We start from the raw sequence: 20,669 nt of genomic DNA on the forward strand, positions 1-20,669 counted from the left end.
AGCTATGGAGAGGGAGGAGTCGAGGACGAACCCTAGGTTGCGTGCGTGGTTGGTGGGTGTCGGTGCTGTTCCCAGCGTGGTCGGCCACCAGGTGTCGTTCGAGGCCCAGGGGGCGGGTCCGAGGATGAGGACCTCTGTCTTGTCCGAGTTCAGCTACAGACGGCTGTTCCTCATCCAGTCTGCGACGGCCTTCCTTCCCTCATGGAGGTTGGTTTTGGCAGTGTGTGGGTCCTTGGTGAGGGAGAGGATGAGCTGGGTGTCGTCGGTGTAAGAGATGATGTTGAGGTGGTGTTGGCGGGCCATTTGTGCGAGGGGGGCCATGTAGACATTGAACAGCCCCTCAGATAAGAAGTCTGAGGGGCACAATGATTAACACAAATGTGTATTCACCACAAATACATGTGCATTCAAAAGTTGGAGAGTATTTACTTTAAGCATTGTTTGAACTGCAATAAAGGATGTGTAGAAAATTAGGTTAAAGTTTAGGGTCAGAGGTGATTCCATGTTTTTCCATAACCAATATGCACCAATATGTAACTTCCTAGTAATTCATTGTTTGACCTTTTGTAACAAGCATTGTCTGACTGTGTACAAAAATAGCTGCCTGTAAAGCAGCAAATTGAGACTAGCTATTTACATGTGTAGGGACGATCACTCTCCAGACAGTAAAGAGCTGTCTTTACATTGCCAAGAGGAGTTTATCTTTTTCTATATTTTTAAGTTCCACTCCCATCATAGAAATCAAGTGTCATTGTCCCCATGCAAAAAAAAGGTGACAAATCTAACCCACATTTTCGCCCGATTTCCCTTCTGGACTGTATTTGTAAATTGTTGGATCGTGTCCTATTAAACAGACTGGAGGTCTGGGCGAGGGAAAAAAGCTTATTGATGCCAACCCAGTACGGCTCCCAGAAGGGTAGAGGTACTATTGATCAATGTCTGAATCCAAGCTTGACCATTGCCAAGTACACTGTAGCAAAGGGATGGTATACTTGCCAGGCTTTCATGGATTTAACCGCACCCTTCGTAAACCATGTGAAGTTATGGTATATAATAATGGAGATGGGCATTGATCCTCCATTGATCAATTTAATTTGTGAAATGTACTCTCGGGCAATAGCATGTGTGCAGTATATGTGAGGAATGGTGAACGCACTAGACCCTTTAAAACCTTGAGAGGAGTCAGACAAGGCTGTATCCTTGCCCCATTCCTGTTTTCGTTATAGACTAACGGAGTGGAAGCTGCCTTAATAGAATCTGTGTCAGATGTCCCATCCCTCCTGTCAACACCACTCCCCATCCTGGCTTAGGCGGACGATGCCGTCCGAATAGCTAAGACTGGGTAGCTCTACAACATCTGATAAATGCCTATGTGGGTTATATGTCATCTTTGGACTTAAAGGTCAACAAGAATAAAACCTTTGTTATAGTGGCAGGAGACACTCACGTCCCCGAAAAGGATTCCTTCTTTTTATATTGGAACTAGGAAACTACTGGTATTGGAGACTTTCTCCTATTTGGGAGTTTACTAGATAGTAAACAAACCTGGTAGGCTACAGGGCTCTAACTATGGAAAGAACCTTGGTTGCAATCTTCAGTTTCATTAAGAAACTTGGGAACAAGCCCATAGCGATGTTAAAAATGATTTATAATGCAAAAACTATTTCAGCCACAACATATGGGGCAGGGCTGTGGGGAATGGCCCCAATAGATCGCCTCCAGAAGATAGAGAACAGCTTTTTTAAAAGGATCGCCTCTCTCCCTCTTTCTTTTTCCAACTATGTCTGCCACCTGGAGCTGGACTTAACCGTACATAACGGATTTGGTAAGACTAGCCCTGATTATGTTGTGGCACTCAATTTGTAGGAGAAACACAGTGGACATCAACCAGGCGATAATACACAACTGTCTATCGTTAGACGAGGGACATTCAATTGCCTGTTTACAATATGTTGAAACAACTTTGCACTTGCTAGGCGTCCCAGAACTGTTTTCCAACCCGAGTTCTTGTTCTAAATTCCCTAAAAAGAAACTCATGGCACTATTTCTAGCCAAGGCAGCCAATGCTAGGGAAGAAACTCAGTGTGCAAAAACTGTAACCAAATTATACCACCAAATAACCCTTTTAATGGAGGATGATTTTTTCATATCTGGAGGGCGTAAGAAATTGATAGCATAGGTTTGTCCTTTTAAGATTTCGTACTAATCTAATTCCACTGATGCTAGGTTTTCCAGAAAATAAGTATTGCTTAAGTGAGTTGATCCCATGTCCATGTGATAATGTATCTGTGCAATGTGATTTCCACCTCCTTTTTCTTCTGTCACTTTTAAATACAGAGATCGAGATATCTTTTATCACTTTTAAGGTGGTGCAATTTTAAACTATGCTGTATTGCAATGTTGTTCTTGAAGAAGCTCCATTACCCCTAAAGTTTGTTTCTGCGTAGCCTCCTTGTGTGCTTGCCTGCGCAGGAGGCGTCTCTTATAAGGGGGAAATGTGTGGAATTAATCCACTTGTATGTTAGAGCTTGTAATGGTAGTGGGGAAACTCGTGTGATTAAGTTTTACCATGTCAAATGTATCTAAATAGTCATTTTGTTTTGCAGTGTAGACATATTATTCTCAACTATTATCTATTTATTAATCAATGTGGGTGAATATTGTTGCTTGATGAGTTACTCCATTTACAGCTTTTAGCATTAGGATCACTTTTCGAATTCTTGTGTACAATACAAATTGTAGGTTATTTTTGCAAGTGCTGTTACGGGGTCTTTTAAAAATGCTGATTTTATTAACTTATTTTTAAAGATTGATTACCTTGTATGTGTATACTTTTATGATCTATCTTAATTAATTAGATCAAATAAAGTTGATTGGATTGGAAGTTACCCTGCAACAATGCTAATGACAATGCACTGCTGGACCTTTTATTGACGATTGCAGTTAAATTGATCCTTTCTGAATGGAAGTAATTTAACCATCTATCTAATCGCACCTGGCGGGCATGGCTCTAATATTGTAGAGGAGCATATAGCACACAATCTAAACCCCAGTCCTCCCCTCAACTCTCGAGTGTGGTGTGGCGATTCTTAGATAAGTACATAGAACATGACTCCAACAGGTACGCAACTTAGTAACAGACCGATCTCTGACCCTTAACTCATATTCCTGTTTCATATATCCCACTGCCCTCTCCCCCCCGTTCTTTTTTTTTTTTTTTTTTTTTTTTTTTTTTTTTTTTTTTTCTTGGCTGTTAAGGCATACATTAATTTAATATACATCATATAGGTGCTATACACTCGACAAACACACTTACCACAGGTCTTAAACCCAACTATATGGGATGTCTCCTCAATCCCTACTCGGGGGATGGCTGTATTCAGAAGGACATCACTCTCAAGTATGTTGCTTGTATATCATATGCTATGTACTATTGGGTTTGATTGTCCAGCCTTAATATGGATTGCAAGCAGGGCCGGACTGGGAACTGAAAGCAGCCCTGGCAAATTTCGCAAGACCAGCCCCCGTCCGGCGCGTAGCAGACCAGCCCCCGTCCACTAGGGGGGGGTTTGGGGGGGTTTTCACCCCCAAGAAAATTTTGAAAAACGACAGACCAAAATGGTGAATTTTACAGCATATTTTTCATTACATATTTAAATTGTATCAACTTTCAAAGCACAGTAAACAGTAGATGATGACCTTAACCCCTTCGAAGCTAATGACGAACTGGGCTCGCCATGGCGCTTACCTGCCGTGCGCGGATGACAAGGCCAGCTCGTCATGATTTATGGGGTTTTTGTTTTTTTAGCGCAGGACGGGAAAACGCCTAGCAGCCATGTGGTTAAAGAACATCAGGTTACCCACACAGTCATATGTATTCATAGGCATTCTTTCAGAGAGCACCAAAAATAGACACAAGTAGTGAATCAGAGAGAACAAAGTAAAAGTGAGACCAACCCCCACATGGTGTGTAGGGAGACACGCAGAGTGACGCATGAACTTGTCATGGAGTGCCTTCGTGTTTCATTTTAGTGGTGTTTTTGTTATATATTACAATAGAGGACTATTCCCCCCGTTACCACACAGAAGAATCAAATTGCTGTTCGGGGTCGCAGATCCATGTAATTAGAATAAAGCCATCTTTCATCCCAAGTTTCTGTCCGTTGTGGAGTTAATGACCAGCATACATTGTAACTTCATAAACTCCCACTCCTGGCTGGCTGTGAGGCACTGCCAAGCACACGCTGATCACGTGAAGCCATTTTCTTTGTTGCAGTCCATTTTATGAATTATGGGAAAAAGCCATTTTGTAGCAGAGAGAACATTTGTGTTTTTTTCAATCAAAAAGCAATGCACGATAAATGGCCCTTTGTGATGTCATTTTAACATTGCACCTTAACAAAAAATTTCAGAAGGCATTGCAACAAAGAGGCTTTCTCATGAGCGAAGAAAACGTGGTTAATTGTTAGGGGTCAGGCGACGATCTGTAGAACCGGCCACATAGCCCCATTGGTCTAACACATCTACTGCCAAAATGGCTGCATCCTGCAGGCTACATGCTTAAATGCCGTCCTGCTGACTCGGCCTGTTACCCTCACAAAGTCATTAAAACGAGTACAACTCAGTTGTGTTATCGAAGTAACTGTCATTAAAAGAGCTTTAAGGCTGTCGCAGCAAACGCTACAATACACACAATAAATATTTGCATTGTTTTACTGCGCTTTAAAATGGGGATTAGCCTGTTTTTAAGCACTCCTAGGTTTCTTTGGATGCGGACTTTCAGCCAGGCAGAGCTCTAGTGTCTGCCTTAGCATCACACAATTTGGTCACCTGTGGGTCCAAGGGTGTCTGTCAGTTGTGCTTCCACAGCTGGGCTGTTAGAACACGAATTTGCCATAACAGATTCACTATATTGGAGTGAACCGCCTCAGAAAGTTTCCCTTCGACCCTTTCCCTGGAAATACCAGGCATATGAATTTGCATGCTGTTCAGATGAGCTGATGCTGGTTGGCATGCAGCCCGCTCCTAAGGCATGGCATTGCATTTTCTTTTAATGGGTAACTCTAGACTTACAAAAAACAAGCCTCTCTCTGGACTTTGCTCTTCTCTTTTTTTAGGTCTGGCATTAACCAAGACGGTTTGATTTTATTACAACAATGCATATCATTTTGGGGTTTTACAAAGAAAGTGACAAACCAAAACACTAACTCAAAGCCAAAAGACTGTCAGCCACAGCCTAGGCCTGTTGGATTTGACAATGCTTATTTAGTCTTGCCTCTGGGCAGGCCTATTGCCCGTGGATTAGGGGCTTAGACAAGGATGAAGAAGATGACATTGGCATTGGGTTGAGTATTCCAGCGGCAGGCACACTGCTGCCAGCGCAGTCCTAAAGCACAACGCAGTGAAGCAAGCTAGATTGGTGCACAAAGGGCAACAAACGGTTTAATTGACGGTACAGCGTCACAACGTTAATTTATATTTATACAGTTTGAACATGGCTTCAAGGTGTTTGATGGCATGATAGGATATGATGAGACCCATGATTTTTTTTGGGGGGGGAGGGAGGGATCAGGGATCATATTTCCACTATTTTCTACAAACAAAGCGTAGTTTTAGAGCTGGACAGTAAGTTGCAGCAGCTCATGCCAGCAGCAGCCACTTTTTCCTAAAACACGTTTTGTGGTTATTAAAGTTAAAGAGGAAGCTGTGGCGGTACACACTCGGTGCCATTTTGAAAATCCACCTGTTGTTTGAGGCCTTTGTGCGAAAAGCAGGTGAAGGCTGTTCACCTATGCACCCCACAGCTACCACATGGCGCACATAGCAGAGGCAATATTTAATGCGTCCAAAAGCATATTGAAAACGTTGGACCTGCCAGATATGAAATGACTTAATCTGCGCGGAGCAAGAGGTCAAAAATAGAGGTGGCATTTTAATTAAAAAAAAAAAAACAGGGACTGCCCCCGAAAAACAGGACGATTAAGTAACATACGAGCAGAGGCCTCCCCTCCTGATCTTTCATGCGGTGGCCCGGCTTTAAAAGTTAGTCATTGGACCTAGCCCTACTTAGGTGGAGCAAAAGATAAAACATGTTTTCATTAGAAAAGTTCGAATTGTAATCAATGCGTGACGTTGAAGGGTGTCATGGTTTCTAATGCAAATAAGGTACCACCCCCGTTAACCTGTTTGGTACTAAAATACATCCATAGTTATGGTGCAGTGGACCCCTCTCACCACTGCTCCAGTGCCACTGCACCTGGTGCACTGATGACCACTGCTCCCCTACACCATAAACCTGTAAATATGCAGTAATGGTTTAATTATATCTGATATCTTGGTGAACAATAGCATATACCTGTGCAATTAAGCCTCAAATGCTGTCTCTCGTCCCATAAGTAGTTGCATTTCAGCTAAGTTGCACGTGCATGCGGTCTTATTTGTAAATGTGCAACTCTTAAAAAATGCCATGTTTAAAACTTGACACGATGTGTTTCTTTCTGACAGAAATGCATTTCCTGCGCAGCGACAAATGCACTGGGACTCCCAGTGTCTGCTGACTGCTGTTGGTGGTGGGGTCGGTCAGTGTCGGGTCACGGACGGTGGCACAGGCAGAGGGGGGTCGGGCTAGGCCTAGGCGGCGGCGCTAGTAGCCAGTCCACTGCCAGTAGCCAGCCATTAGAATAAAATTAATTTATGGGCCTGGGCCTGGCGGGACTCACCTAGCGCTGGAGAAGCAAATGCCAGCCTGCTTCTTTACTTTAAAGTTTCTCGGGGGGCCAGGGCCGGGCAGACATTTAAAACTGACTGACTGACTCACCTCGGCGCCGGCGGCCTGCTGTCCAATGTCTGCTGACTGCTGTTGGTGGTGGGGTCGGTCAGTGTCGAGGGTCACGGACGGTGGCACAGGCAGAGGGGGGTCGGACTCGGGCTAGGCCTAATTGCTGCATTTGCATATAAAATGTAAGGTGCCGGCTGGTGAGCATTTCTCGGGGGATCCGGAATTGTGGGTATTAAACAACATTTTACAGGTGAGTGCTCACTGCGGACATGCTTGCAAATTTACTCCTGTAAAAGGGCCGGGGTAAGTACTTTCCGGAGAGACACAGGAGGGCACATGGCATCATTTACAGGGGTCTAGTTGACAGGGGTTCCTACTTGGCAAAGTATATTTGCCCCACGACAAAATGTGCTCGTCACATGTAGTGCCTAGAAGACACACGTTCAGGTTATCTGTGAACAGATGCTGCCTTTTAGTAGTGAATTTAGGCTGCATTTTGACAGTTGACGTTAGGGCGGGTTCTGTGTTTGTGTGCAGATGCTGCGTGTGCTTTCACTTAGGGGAAATTATAGGACCAATTACATGCCGCAGTGAGCCTACGATGACATCACCGAATGTTGAGTCGTTTTGATAAGGAGTGTTCGAAGGCTGATGACTGGAATGGAGGTTTGAACATTATTTTTAATATGTTTGGCGAGAAGCCTTCATAATGGTGGTCCCAGGTAGCAGTTTCCTAGTAGGAACCAATCAGGTCCTCTATAATATTATGAGAGGGCCCCAGCTCCTGACTCCAGCAGGAAAAAAAACTTTTATTAATGTAGTGCTGCTGAGTTGAAAGGTGCACCCCATTGGCAATATCGTTTCTGGTGAACCACCAGGATTCAACCTTGGATTATGTTAATATAAAGTAAAAACCCTCATACTTGACAAAAGACCTAGCAGGTAGGACTGAAGGGGTTGCAGTGTTTAATAAGATTGACCAATGTGTTATTACAGTGCCTGGTCAAGTTAGCGCTGCTTGCTTCTTTACTTTCTCGGGGGGCTGGGCGGGCAGAAATTAAAACTTCTGCGTCATGATCATCCACTTACCTCACTCAGGCGGCGCCGGCGGCCCTGCTGTCCAGTGTCTGCTGTGCCACTGCTGCTGGGGTCGGACGGTCAGTGTCGGTCACGGTCGGACCGGACGATGGGCGACACAGGGGGGTCGAATAAAATTAATTTATGGGCCTGGTGGCGGGACGTGCGCACCGACTGGCTGCAGGCTGCTCGCTCCTCTCGTCAGACAGTCACGCGCACTAAATTGCCAATGCGCATGCGGGAGGAGGAGAAATGACACCAGCGCAGACGCGGCAGAGGAGAGGAGGGAGGGCCCGGGGCATAATTCTGCGCGCTGCGCACAGGCACCTCCCCCCTCCTCCTCTCTATTTGTTTATGTTAGTAATGACGTGATGGACCCCGGACCCGACTTGGTGAGTGCACAGCAGCACACATACAATCAGGCTTGCAAGGGGGGGGGGGGTCCGTTCGTGCAGGCCTGCTGCCTGCAATGCAAATTATAAAGCGAGTGCGTGCCGGCCGGGCTGCCGGCCGGCCCTGCCCTGATTTCAACAAAGCCTGCGCCTGTGTGAGACAGTGAGAGTGCCGCGGGGGCAAAACCGGCCCCCAGACACAAAACCGGCCCCCTTTTCGGAAAAACCGGCCCCCAAAACCCTCCAGCCGACCGGGGGATTGCCCGGTGCCCGGAAGCGCCAGTCCGGGCCTGATTGCAAGTGGTACTTTTATTACTTGTATCCTTGTATGTTTTATTACAAAACTCATAAAATATTTGATAAAAAAGAACTCAGTAGTAACGGTTATAATCTCCAATGTAAAATGACTGCAACTCTGGTAAACGGGCACTACCTGCTCTACACAGTCCTATTACACGGATGCTTCCAGAAATGTCATACCTTCAAGAAATACTCCTGAATATAATAACATTGGGGTTTACAAGAACAGCTTTGGGTCTAGATTTTGAACCACTGCTAACAATTGAAATACACAGCATCTGGCTGTTTGTTTACTATTCGTTGGTTGCTGTACAATGCAAAATCTCTAAAGGGAAGGGCATGTGATAATATTTCAGCTGAAGATGAATGCCACAACCTCTCTTTATGCTCTGCCTGTGTTGCCATTTACCGATATGTTATGGTACGAGTAGGCTCTGGAACTAGACTTCTACAGTGGCCATAGTGGTGGGCGGCAAATTCAATATAGCACTTACATTGCCTGACATAGCACTTTTCAAAGTCTAACTTGCTGCTCTCTCTTTATAGTTCCACTTGTGAAATTGAGGATTCCTGGGTGTCTCACCACCCTAATGATAATCTGGACAAAAAGAATCTGTAGTACAAAAGCTGCTCATGTCCGGGTTCCCACTGACAAACCTGACATTGCCATGAACAATATTGTTTCCTTGCTGTGGCAAGTGCAAACCTAAATTAGTTGTCAGACTCAACAAAGACCAAGCTTAAAGTTGTTGCCTTTCCTCTTCAAGGAGCAGACTTTATTAATACCTCTTGCTAGTTTAGAGGTGGCAGCCCCACCTCATTGAGATTTTGTCACGGAGATGCATTCATCCGCTTCTATCCTGATGCTAGACCTCCTTCCAAAACGCAAGGCTTTGCAATCTTTTAAGGCCACAACCTTTTTTGTGCCTGCAGTCTGCCAGTCCTCTGCTTCAGCCTCACAGTGAAATATAGAACGCTGTGGGGAGAAAAGGGAGCCAATGCATCTTTTAAGAAGAGTGCAACAGGTGAGTACTGTGACTTCCCTGTGATAGTGGTATCCCATGCCAAATTGCAGAGGATGCACTGTGCCCCTTAGTGTGAAAGGTTTTCCTTCACTTGCACCAGTAGAACCCATATGATCATATGCTCTTGGGTCCACTTTGTCGACTGCATTCAGTCAGCCGCTTCCATAGAGGATTCCTTTTCCCTAGTGTGGTTAGTTAAGGGAAAAGGGAGAAGCACTGGTAGTCCACTGACAGTTAGTAGTCAATCAAGCTGAGCAGTGTTCATGTATATAAATCTGAGGAAGCGATGGATGCCAAGGGGAAGGTAACACTATCATCTGGATCTGTCTTTTAGGAAATCAGTTGATGGTAATCAGTGGTCATTGTCCGTCATCAGTGTCACTCTTTTAGTGTATTCCAGTAGTAGTACTAATGCCAAGAAGTAGAGGTCATCCTCTGAATATTTCACATAGACCCTGCATCTATTGGTGGTATTGCTAGTTGTATGTGTCAATCCGAATGAATTCCGCGCACAGGGAGTTGTAGAGTTTGAGTCTCACCCTCGATCATTTGGTCTAGATGAACAATCCTTTGCCGTTCCCACGTCTTCCACTGAACCCCAGTGCCAATACCTTGGCCTTTATTTTTCCATTTGGGCACTGAGGCCGGCATCAGTGGCTCTACCTTTAGTTTTGTTGAGCGGTCTTTTAGTTGAAAAGTGAGTCTCGTTATAGGATTGCTCTGTGTAGTGGACAGTAGTTTGTAGGCCTACAGAGAGGCTAACCCTAGCGCGTCACTAGCGTGATGCTTTCCAATTGACCCCAGAATAGAGTTAGCTGGGCATGTGGGAGATATACAGATTTGACAGGACACTCGTCCGGTACTAAGTGTACTTATGGGAAATCCATAGGCCTCTTGCAGTGGTGTGTGCATGCAGGTTGTGAGGTTTCACTCTAAGTCGCGCGCTATCCCGAGAGGGTGACAGGCTACAATGGCAACCCTCACAGCCCTTCTACAAACACTGTACTCTGCTACTCTGTACTCTTCACAATCCTATGTTCTCTGTGAATTTCCCTGAATGCTCTCTGCTTCAATCCATATGAGTTATTTTCATAGTGCAAGTTCTATTCCTGATTCATTAGTCGCTAATGACTTGGTGGTTCTAGAGACTTCTGAGGCTGCAGATGGTGTGGTCCCTCCATCCAATCTGGTCATGCAATCCCTGTTGTTTCACCTGAAGGAACACTAAGACACGCTATTAGTCTGGCATTCCAAGATGATCCCGCTCCACTCATCTCTTCTGTTATGCTTGTGATTGTGGACCCATGACCTCAATCTGTTGTTGGGGTGTCCTTACTGCCAGTCATGGCAATAGAACAGAGTCATGTAACAACTCATCTGAATAGGTCTAAGGCCACAAGCGGAAATCTGAATTTCCTTTCCCTGATTGACAAATCTGATGAATCTCTCCACATGCACTGCAGAATTAAAATCCTTTATCTTTGGCATAATTAACATTGGCAGCAGCATGGCATTTTTCTACAACCTGACTGGCTGATAGTCCACAAATTGGGCACCTTCAAATCACATCTCCTGGGTTGCAAACCACTTGACCTAAATGTAGTTCACTACACTGTACATGCTTCTTCCAGATATGATGCCCGATTTAGCCAAGATTTCTTAAGAAATATTTCACTTGATTCTCTGACTGCTTTATGCAGTATTTCATTTCCTTTGCATTTTCACAATCCGTCTAAAGCTTGGGACTAGGGGAGACACAACATGTAGGATAAAGTTAACTTTATGCTGATTTTAGGATGTTTCCCATTCCAAACAACCTCCTACACACCACACTTCCATTGTTTCACATCTGCTTCACTTTTAGTGGAGATTGCCATTGGTGCAAACTTGTGTAGGGCAAGGGAGAGTGTCCACATTAACGCACAGTTCTGGCTGTGCAAATGCACAAGGTAGTTTCTGGTTCCCCAACCAGGTAGCAGAATGCCCACCGCTGGTGAAGGGACTTGTGAAACAGTCTATAAAAAGGCTACAGGTCTCATTTTAAGAAGGAGGAGCAAGAAAAGTAAGCATGGCCTTCCTACATTGGGACTTGTACATAATAGGATGGGAAGAATCAAAAACACAATATTAGATTGCCTGCAGTGCTGTGGTTATTTAACAATAAGTATTGCTCACAGAGAGGGCACACATGCTGCAAATTAGTATTAAGCAAAGTTTCCCTGATGTTAAGGCTTTGGTCTGCCCTCAAAGTACATGTTCACGAAACAAACTACCCAAAATTCCTTGCCAGTGTTTTCCGTTTTAGCTTCTTTAGAGACCTTACAACTGTTGAAAACATACACTTCTGCTATCCTTGCATTCAGGAGGCCTGATGAAATAAATGCCTGATCTACACTCCACACCAGCTTGTGACTACCCAAGAAGGGCAGACAAAAAATGTTAGCTTTTGACAACGTTAGGCAAACAAAGAAGATAGAATCCCACTCTCCATGTGGTCTCCTCGCCATCAGTATGGGACATGGGTGTCTACGTTGTATGAATAGCATCAATAGGGTGTACAAATACAGCCAGATAATGTTTTTTCTTTCTGTCCCTATTGTTCAAAGGGTTGTTCTTTGTCACCAAAGTTTACCTTGGGTGGGCTATCTGTCTATACGTTAAAACACGTTATTTCTTATGCTTACCACAGCCCCTATAGCTGAATTTGGTTGTGTTGCTCTCTGAGCACCCAATACAAGATGTTAATGTTTCACTTTCTATTGTAAGTATTCAGACTGATTTTCATGCTAAAATAGCACCAATAAATTGCATAGATTTGTTCAAGATTAAAAGGCAAAGGTGGTATTTGTTTTTAAACAGTATCATAACTTAAGTAGATGTTATGTGTCTCTTTTGTTCAAATCGGCTTAGCTCAATTAACAAAAACAGCATACACTGCTCTTTTATTCTGTGGCTTATGTTGAATCTTTATCACATTTGCATAAATAGAAAATACATTAAAATGAATAAATCAAATTATAAAACCTGGTACTACAATATCTCCATTTATGTTTAAGCTGCATCTTTTTTCAATACTTGAAATTTGTACTCTTATTTAATTTTTTATTTTGCAGGCATGTCTATTTTAAACAAGACAAAATGGAGAGGTGGAACATTACAAATTGAGCTTGCCAAGGAAAGCTTTTTGCATAGGTAAAAGTCACTGTGAAAAGTGTTTTTGAGGCCAGTGTTGTATCTCTTAGAGAGCGAAAGAACGAGAACGCGCCTGTTTGCCTTCTTTAAACTGATAGTTTCAGCTTCAATCAGGCTTAGAGGTGTAGTACTCCTGGTTAGTGGTGCTGTTGGCTTACCACCACATGAATGTGTCAAATGTATAAGAATTTACAAAAAAAAAAGAATTTCCCTTAATTTATGCCAGTTTAGAGGTGTACAAATGTTAATACAGTCAGTTATGATTTCCACCCATGTTCTGCCAGTATAATTAACACTAATGACACTTCATCATTGGTATGTGTGTGATTTATGTACATAAAAGCTATTTCTAACCGGTGTATCACTTTCCATCAAACTATTTACTACTACTTCCACAAGTAAATCATACCAATAGTGTATCTAGGGATATAGTCACACTTCCTACCTTCCCTCGCCTCCATGCTAGGACTAGTGAGTCAGCTCAGCACCCTCATTGTGCTCGATAGTTGTAAGAAGATTGTTCGCTCCAGTCTCCTTTGGCTGATGTTCTCCCCGTTCGAAATAACCGCTGGAGAGAGCAGCATGTTTACATTATGCCAAGTACACAGAAGAGTTAGGGAGGATGTAGTGGCTCCTGTTTTAGTGTTAGAGGTCAGTTTCTGTTGCCAAACGTGACTAAGCTACAAATCCACCCCTGCATGGAAAGGTTGCCAATATCACATCACCAGGACAAGATGGAAAGTGTGATTAGGTGTGAGACCTCCTGATAGGAGGCTGTTGCCTTTGTGTTGAAAGGTTGAACAAAGTTGTAAATGAAGCAATACAGTTTACAGTTAAGTAAGAATTGTGTTTACATAAGTCCTTGCAATTTATCTTGACCTATAGATTCACATCATAATTGACCTTGGGTAAAACATTATTTGATTCATTAAGAGAGGGAGATCTGCTGCATAATTGTGTTTGGCTTGGTTGTGGGAAGCCACCCAAGGGAAGGCTATCTTTGAGAGTCCCTGGAATAAGGCTTTGAGAAGAAGAGTGGAAAAGTAGTAGGAGAAAATGAGGAGATACATTAATCAGAGATGAATCATCAGGAAAGTCCGAGTTCTTGGTAGTAGTGTGGTTAAAGTTCAATAATGAACAGAATGAGCATGTGTGAAGAAATCGGCATATAATAGTAAAGGGGCATCAAGATAGCCAGTGCCACAGGAGATGACAGAAGTGCTATGGAATGCGTTGTATTGTGAAAAGTGGCATTTCGAAGGATGTTCAAGACGTAAGAGTTATTGGTGACCTAGCGGAGTATTTTATTGTGCTTTTACACTGCCTAACAAAGCCCTAAACGGCTGTACAGTTGATCAAGTTAGGAGCTAATATCTGGTGATTGGTTGGGTAACCATGTTGAATGAGGCGTCCTCTATTGATGTGGCATGTAGGGCATGTCTTACTTATGGAATGTCAGGCAAAGGTAGTCTGAAGGATTGTTTTGCATGCTGAGCATTATACAAATTAGTTTGCCTTATAGCCAGGTCCTTAAGTCATGATTTTGTGAACAGATTTTCTGAATTCTAGTCATCTGTTGGTGAGCCCTTTCCTCATTGACAGAGTACTCTGTACAGGTAAATAACTCCGCTGATGAGGCTATTTTGAAAAGGGAGAATTGCCAGAATTGGAACCAATCGTAGTCTGAGGTTTCTCCTTTTACTTTGCAGTCTGTGTTAAGATTTTAAGATCACTGTTACCATCGCGTGACCCACGTAATGTGTAAAGGTCCTTGAATGATAATCTTATTGCAACTGGTAGCCAGTGTAGAGCATGTGTGGGTGAAGTGATCCTGTCTGCCCAGGGTTAAGACGTGTCTGGCTGCAGCTTTCTGGATTCAATGTAGCTTGCTTGTTCAGTATGTAGGGAGACCAATGTTAAGTCTTTTGGTATGATAAAACTGAAAGAATCTTATGGCTAATAATGATGCCTTTATCCTTTATGAAAGACCTAGTAAGAGAAGATATTTTTTAGTATCAGAGAATTCATCTCTGGTTGTTTTGTTGACTGAGGTGTGGAGTGAGAGGTTCGGATCTTTTATCACATTGACTTTTTTCATCTCGATCAAAACAATTTATTGAGGTTTGATGGATATAGGGCAATAATTTTGCTATGATCTTCAGGCGAATATCTCAGCTTTGAATGGGCACTTTATGCTAATTCTTTTGAACTCCCTTTTCCACAGCTAGGAAGTATTGAATACGTGGTGGTCACTCTTATGTACTGGGGTTGTTTCCTGTGAGTAAGATTAGTCCACTATTGTCGAATATGGCATCCGTGGTGTAGTTTCCTGAATGAATGGGCCCAGATATCAGTCGTTTGAAATCTAAGAGCACTAAGTTGTTCTGATTTTGTGTATGTCTAAATACATATATATCTAAACCTTGCTCTTTGTTCATGTTGGTATTGGTTGAGATGGAACCCAACACAATGATAGCTGATCCGAACTGTTTTGTCCAAAATGTAATTGGCTGCATTGCGTTATCCAGTCAGGTGTGGTATTAGGACTGCAGCAGTCTACGCTTAGAAGGATGAACTGTTTGATGAATTTAAAAATATATTTGTTTCACTTAAGTAATGAGCAGCTTATTGAGGTTTTGTCTTACTCATGATGGGTGGAGGGGCCTCAGTCTTTCAGGACTATTGTGGAAGGGATTTTATCTTGTTAATGTTCTTGCTCAGAAAAGTGATGGCTCTTTTTGTCATTATGTCAGTTAAAGCACTTCTGAAAGGCTAGCTGCGCTGCTAATCCCCCAAGGATTTTGTTGATCCTCAACTGGACATGGTCAAAACATTTTATAATGCAAATCATGAAACACATTAGGCTTTACAATAAAAAAGGGACAAATAATATAATGAACGCATGAAGAGTTAGTAAGGGTTGAAACCATTACTAAAGACAAATGCAATAGTTAAAGTCAATCGAATAATTATTTATATCAAGAAAACTGCCTGAATCTCAGAATAAAAAGTGTGAAATAGTATGAACTAGAAGCAATTCAATTCCAATGAATAAACCATAAAGCAGAGGTCAGACCAGCATGGTGCTGCCTCCTGACTATCAGAAGAGAATTATTATTATTATTATTAATGAATTTTATATAGCGCCTGGTTACCCTTGGGCATCCCCACGCTTACCAGAAAGATACGCTACAGCAATAGTGCAGGAACTAGACAGAGAATAAAAAAGTTTTTAAAAGTTTGCGGAACCGCGGAAGACTCGAATGATTAGAATGAGCCCAACACTCGTAAGGATCATCTTTTCTAATAAAAAATACAATAAAAGTCATATATTCAATACACTAGTGTAAGTGCCTCATGATTTGAACCAATCATAGTTTGTGAGTCACATTTAACTGTCCACATTATCTCACATACTGTGGTTCAGTTTTTAGTGCAAATATTGTTAATATACACATGAGTAGGTTTTTATATTAAAAAAAACACACTGTGGTCCTAATAGGTAAAACTTTGAAAGATTCACTGTCAGCTTAACAGCTTGCTACAGGACTAAAACAAATTCCAATTCTGTACATTGGAAAGTGGCATTATATTTCAAAACATTGTTAACAAACTACCTCTGTGCAGGTTGAGACAGAAATTAAAGGTTGACCGTGCCGAAAGATGACTGCAAGCAGATATACTTCTAATCAAGGGTGAGGGAGGTGGATTCTGGATCCATTCACTTTCCAAAATAGCATGAGATCATCAAAGGGGAATGGATCACTTGTCCTGCTCAACCATTGGGTATACAGGAAATGAGGATGTCCCAGTTGAAAAAAGGCCCTCATGTACGTGATGGGTATGTTGGTATCTGAAGCGGTATATGTTGGTTCTCCGCTTTTAGATCACGTCAGTGCATAATCATTGGGTCTGATTTCGTTTTATGCAGCCTCCACCAGGAGGTTATTACCCAAGGTTGACACAGTAGTGAGCCAGTGATAAAAAAGGGGTTGTTAAAAAGATCACAACCTAAGTATTACAATTTTATTCTGACTTGGTTGTAGGTCTAACGGACTCTTTGAGAGTGCTTCAACATGGACTGAGTTACGAGTACAGGATGCACTCAGAGTGGTTACAATTGTTAAAAATTAAGGGGGGAGAGAATGGGGAATCTACAAAAAGGTCGACATGTTTCTGCCTTGGTCTGCCTTGGTATAGGACTTATGGGCATTCATCAGGACCAGTGGTTGGGAAACGTGAGGTTTTAAACAAAAAAGGTGCTCAAATGTGAACAGAAAAAGGTATTAACCTGTTTCTTCAGATTGGAGGTCTTCCGGTACCTGTAAAGAGTAAGCACAAGGTTTCGGCATACATACAGGGTTCAGGGGAGGGGGGACATGCATACCGAGCAGAACGTTGCTGCTGATATCTATTCACACAGAAATATATAAACAACTAAAAAATGGCAATACTTTAAAAACCGGTTAACAAACATGGCAATGTCAACTCTCTCTTGTTCTCTCCATACTCATGCAGCGGGTTCTTAGCGTGTTTATTCAACAGTGGTTACATAGTGTTGGTGTCAAACAAGATCGCCATTATTGACTATGGTGGTGGGGATGGTGAGTCCGTAGTGGCCAACAATGCGATACAGTGTGAGTGCTCAACAGTTGTTACCTCGCGCATTTAGTTAATACGCTTCTGTCGGATCGTGGGGCTCTCGGAAGGGGCTAAAGGATAAAGAATGGAAGGTTAGCATGGGTGGGGGATAATACTTGCGGTTCCTGGAGGCACCTCCCCCGGTCTCGCTACCTGTTGCACCCGCTCCTCGACTTGCTTCGTCAAAGCGCTGTTATGCCCTTACCGATCCGGAAACGATAGGTACTGTTTCCGGGTCGTTTTTATACTGAACGGTAGGCCCTGTCTGTGAATCCCTATTGGTAGGTTGCTGTTTCTATGGTAACGACGGGAAGCGGTGTAAGAGTTTATTTTTTCGCCAGCGCTAGCCAAGGTATATTATCATTCAGACCATCGCTATCGGTTCAGCACCACTTGGACATACAGAACACCTAGACACTTTGTCCTAGAGTGCTGCCGGATGGCCCTGATGGAAAACTTCTTTCAGTATAAAGACAAACTGTATCTCCAATGTCATGGCACCTCGATGGGCAGCACCTTTGCCCCGAGCGTGGCCGGACTGTATGTCAGTACTTTTGAGGACAAACACATTTTAGATGCAGCGAACAACCCCTATCATCAATGTATCCTCTTTTGGAAACGATACATTGATGACATCTTTGTCATCTGGAAGGGAGATCTAGAGAAATTAACGGAATTCCACAACTGGCTCAACCAAAAAGATGAGTGTTTAAAGTTCACCTACTGTGCCAACAACAGGAGCATCGACTTCCTAGATGTCACCATTTATGCTGAAGCCAACACTTTGAAAACCCGAACTTTTTTCAAGAGTACATCAAAAAACAGCTTGTTATCTTTCAACAGCTTCCACCCCCGCCCCCTACGAGAGAACTTACCCTACAGCCAGTTCCTCAGGTTACGACGCAATTGTAGTGACACAAGAGAGTACAGAACACAAGCTGATGATCTCTGTGAAAAACTGGTGGCTCGCGATTGCCCTAGAAAAGTAATCGCTAAATGCAAGAAACGTGCTCGGAATCAAAACAGAGAGGGGCTGCTCGAATGTACCCCAAAAGACCAACCACAGGATGTCCTCACATGTGTCACGACATACAGCGCCATGACTAATAACATTAAAAAACTAGTGAACAAAAACTGGCGTATACTAACATCGGGCAACCTCAAATGGGAGAAACCGAGGTTTGCCAACAAAAGGAGCAGAAACCTAAAAGACATGCTGGTGCATACTAGACCGCCACCGAAACCACCAAGACACCATATTAACTTATGGGGGAATCCACAAGTACAAGGACACTACCCCTGTGGATCGTGCTCTGTCTGCGGTCTGACAAAACCCACAAAAGAGCTCCAATTACTCCCCAACTTCAGATGGACCCTAAACAGCCACACTAATTGCAACACAACACATGTGATTTATATGATCACATGTCCATGCAATCTGAAATACATAGGCATGACCTGCAGAAAAGCAAAACAAAGACTATGCGAGCACAGAAGCAATGTGAAGTGCAAAAAGAGTACTACAAAGATGGCGACTCACTATCTGGAAAAAGGCCACACAATCCAAGATTTACAGTGGGTCATCCTTGAAACCCTGCCAAACAAGGATCACAATGCCGAAAAAGTCCTTTTCGAAAAGGAACAACGATGGGTGCACAGGCTCCAAACCGATTGCGATGGTCTGAATGATAATATACCTTGGCTAGCGCTGGCGAAAAAATAAACTCTTACACCGCTTCCCGTGGTTACCATAGAAACAGCAACCTACCAATAGGGATTCACAGACAGGGCCTACCGTTCAGTATAAAAACGACCCGGAAACAGTACCTATCGTTTCCGGATCGGTAAGGGCATAACAGCGCTTTGACGAAGCAAGTCGAGGAGCGGGTGCAACAGGTAGCGAGACCGGGGGAGGTGCCTCCAGGAACCGCAAGTATTATCCCCCACCCATGCTAACCTTCCATTCTTTATCCTTTAGCCCCTTCCGAGAGCCCCACGATCCGACAGGAGCGTATTAACTAAATGCGCGAGGTAACAACTGTTGAGCACTCACACTGTATCGCATTGTTGGCCACTACTGACTCACCATCCCCACCACCATAGTCAATAATGGCGATCTTGTTTGACACCAACACTATGTAACCACTGTTGAATAAACACGCTAAGAACCCGCTGCATGAGTATGGAGAGAACAAGAGAGAGTTGACATTGCCATGTTTGTTAACCGGTTTTTAAAGTATTGCCACTTTTTAGTGGTTTATATATTTCTGTGTGAATAGATATCAGCAGCAACGTTCTGCTCGGTATGCATGTCCCCCCTCCCCTGAACCCTGTATGTATGCCGAAACCTTGTGCTTACTCTTTACAGGTACCGTAAGACCTCCAATCTGAAGAAACAGGTTAATACCTTTTTCTGTTCACATTTGAGCACCTTTTTTCTTTAAAACCTCACGTTTCCCAACCACTGGTCCTGATGAATGCCCATAAGTCCTATACCAAGGCAGACCAAGGCAGAAACATGTCGACCTTTTTGTAGATTCCCCATTCTCTCCCCCCTTAATTTTTAACAATTGTAACCACTCTGAGTGCATCCTGTACTCGTAACTCAGTCCATGTTGAAGCACTCTCAAAGAGTCCGTTAGACCTACAACCAAGTCAGAATAAAATTGTAATACTTAGGTTGTGATCTTTTTAACAACCCCTTTTTTATCACTGGCTCACTACTGTGTCAACCTTGGGTAATAACCTCCTGGTGGAGGCTGCATAAAACGAAATCAGACCCAATGATTATGCACTGACGTGATCTAAAAGCGGAGAACCAACATATACCGCTTCAGATACCAACATACCCATCACGTACATGAGGGCCTTTTTTCAACTGGGACATCCTCATTTCCTGCAAGCAGATATAGCCATTTTGATATTGAGTCATATATTGACAAATGTTAACATTATTGTTTATTGTGTTAATAATACTATGCATTAAATCCTTTGTCATGTGACTGAGCTGTGTTAACCCTTGATTAACCTGTTAATACTTATACTGTAGCATCTCTGATGTACATCTGAGCATTTGTAATAAGCATACTATTACATATGTTTATTTTGGATCTTTCCTCTGGAGTAATGAAGGAAATCAAATGGATCGTTCACTCCATAAGTGGGTCTGTGCCCCTAAATAATCTCTCTGAGAGATACCTTGATTATAAGCGCTAGCCTTGAAGTTAAATCTGTTAACCCTATTCTGTCATTACATTGTGGAAA

General features: G+C 43.1%; 1 protein-coding gene across 1 annotated transcript in view; it reads left to right on the forward strand.

Moving 5' to 3' along the window:
* NOL8 (nucleolar protein 8) overlaps positions 1-20,669 on the forward strand; it is a 297,417-nt gene that overhangs the window by 80,482 nt on the left and 196,266 nt on the right. The window contains exon 4 of the mRNA XM_086938941.1: positions 12,686-12,764. Coding sequence (XP_086795067.1) covers positions 12,686-12,764 — 79 coding nt within the window. The remainder of the gene's footprint in view (positions 1-12,685; positions 12,765-20,669) is intronic.

This window comes from Lissotriton vulgaris, chromosome 9 (genome assembly GCF_964263255.1).
Source record: "Lissotriton vulgaris chromosome 9, aLisVul1.2, whole genome shotgun sequence".
Lineage (NCBI taxonomy): Eukaryota > Metazoa > Chordata > Amphibia > Caudata > Salamandridae > Lissotriton > Lissotriton vulgaris.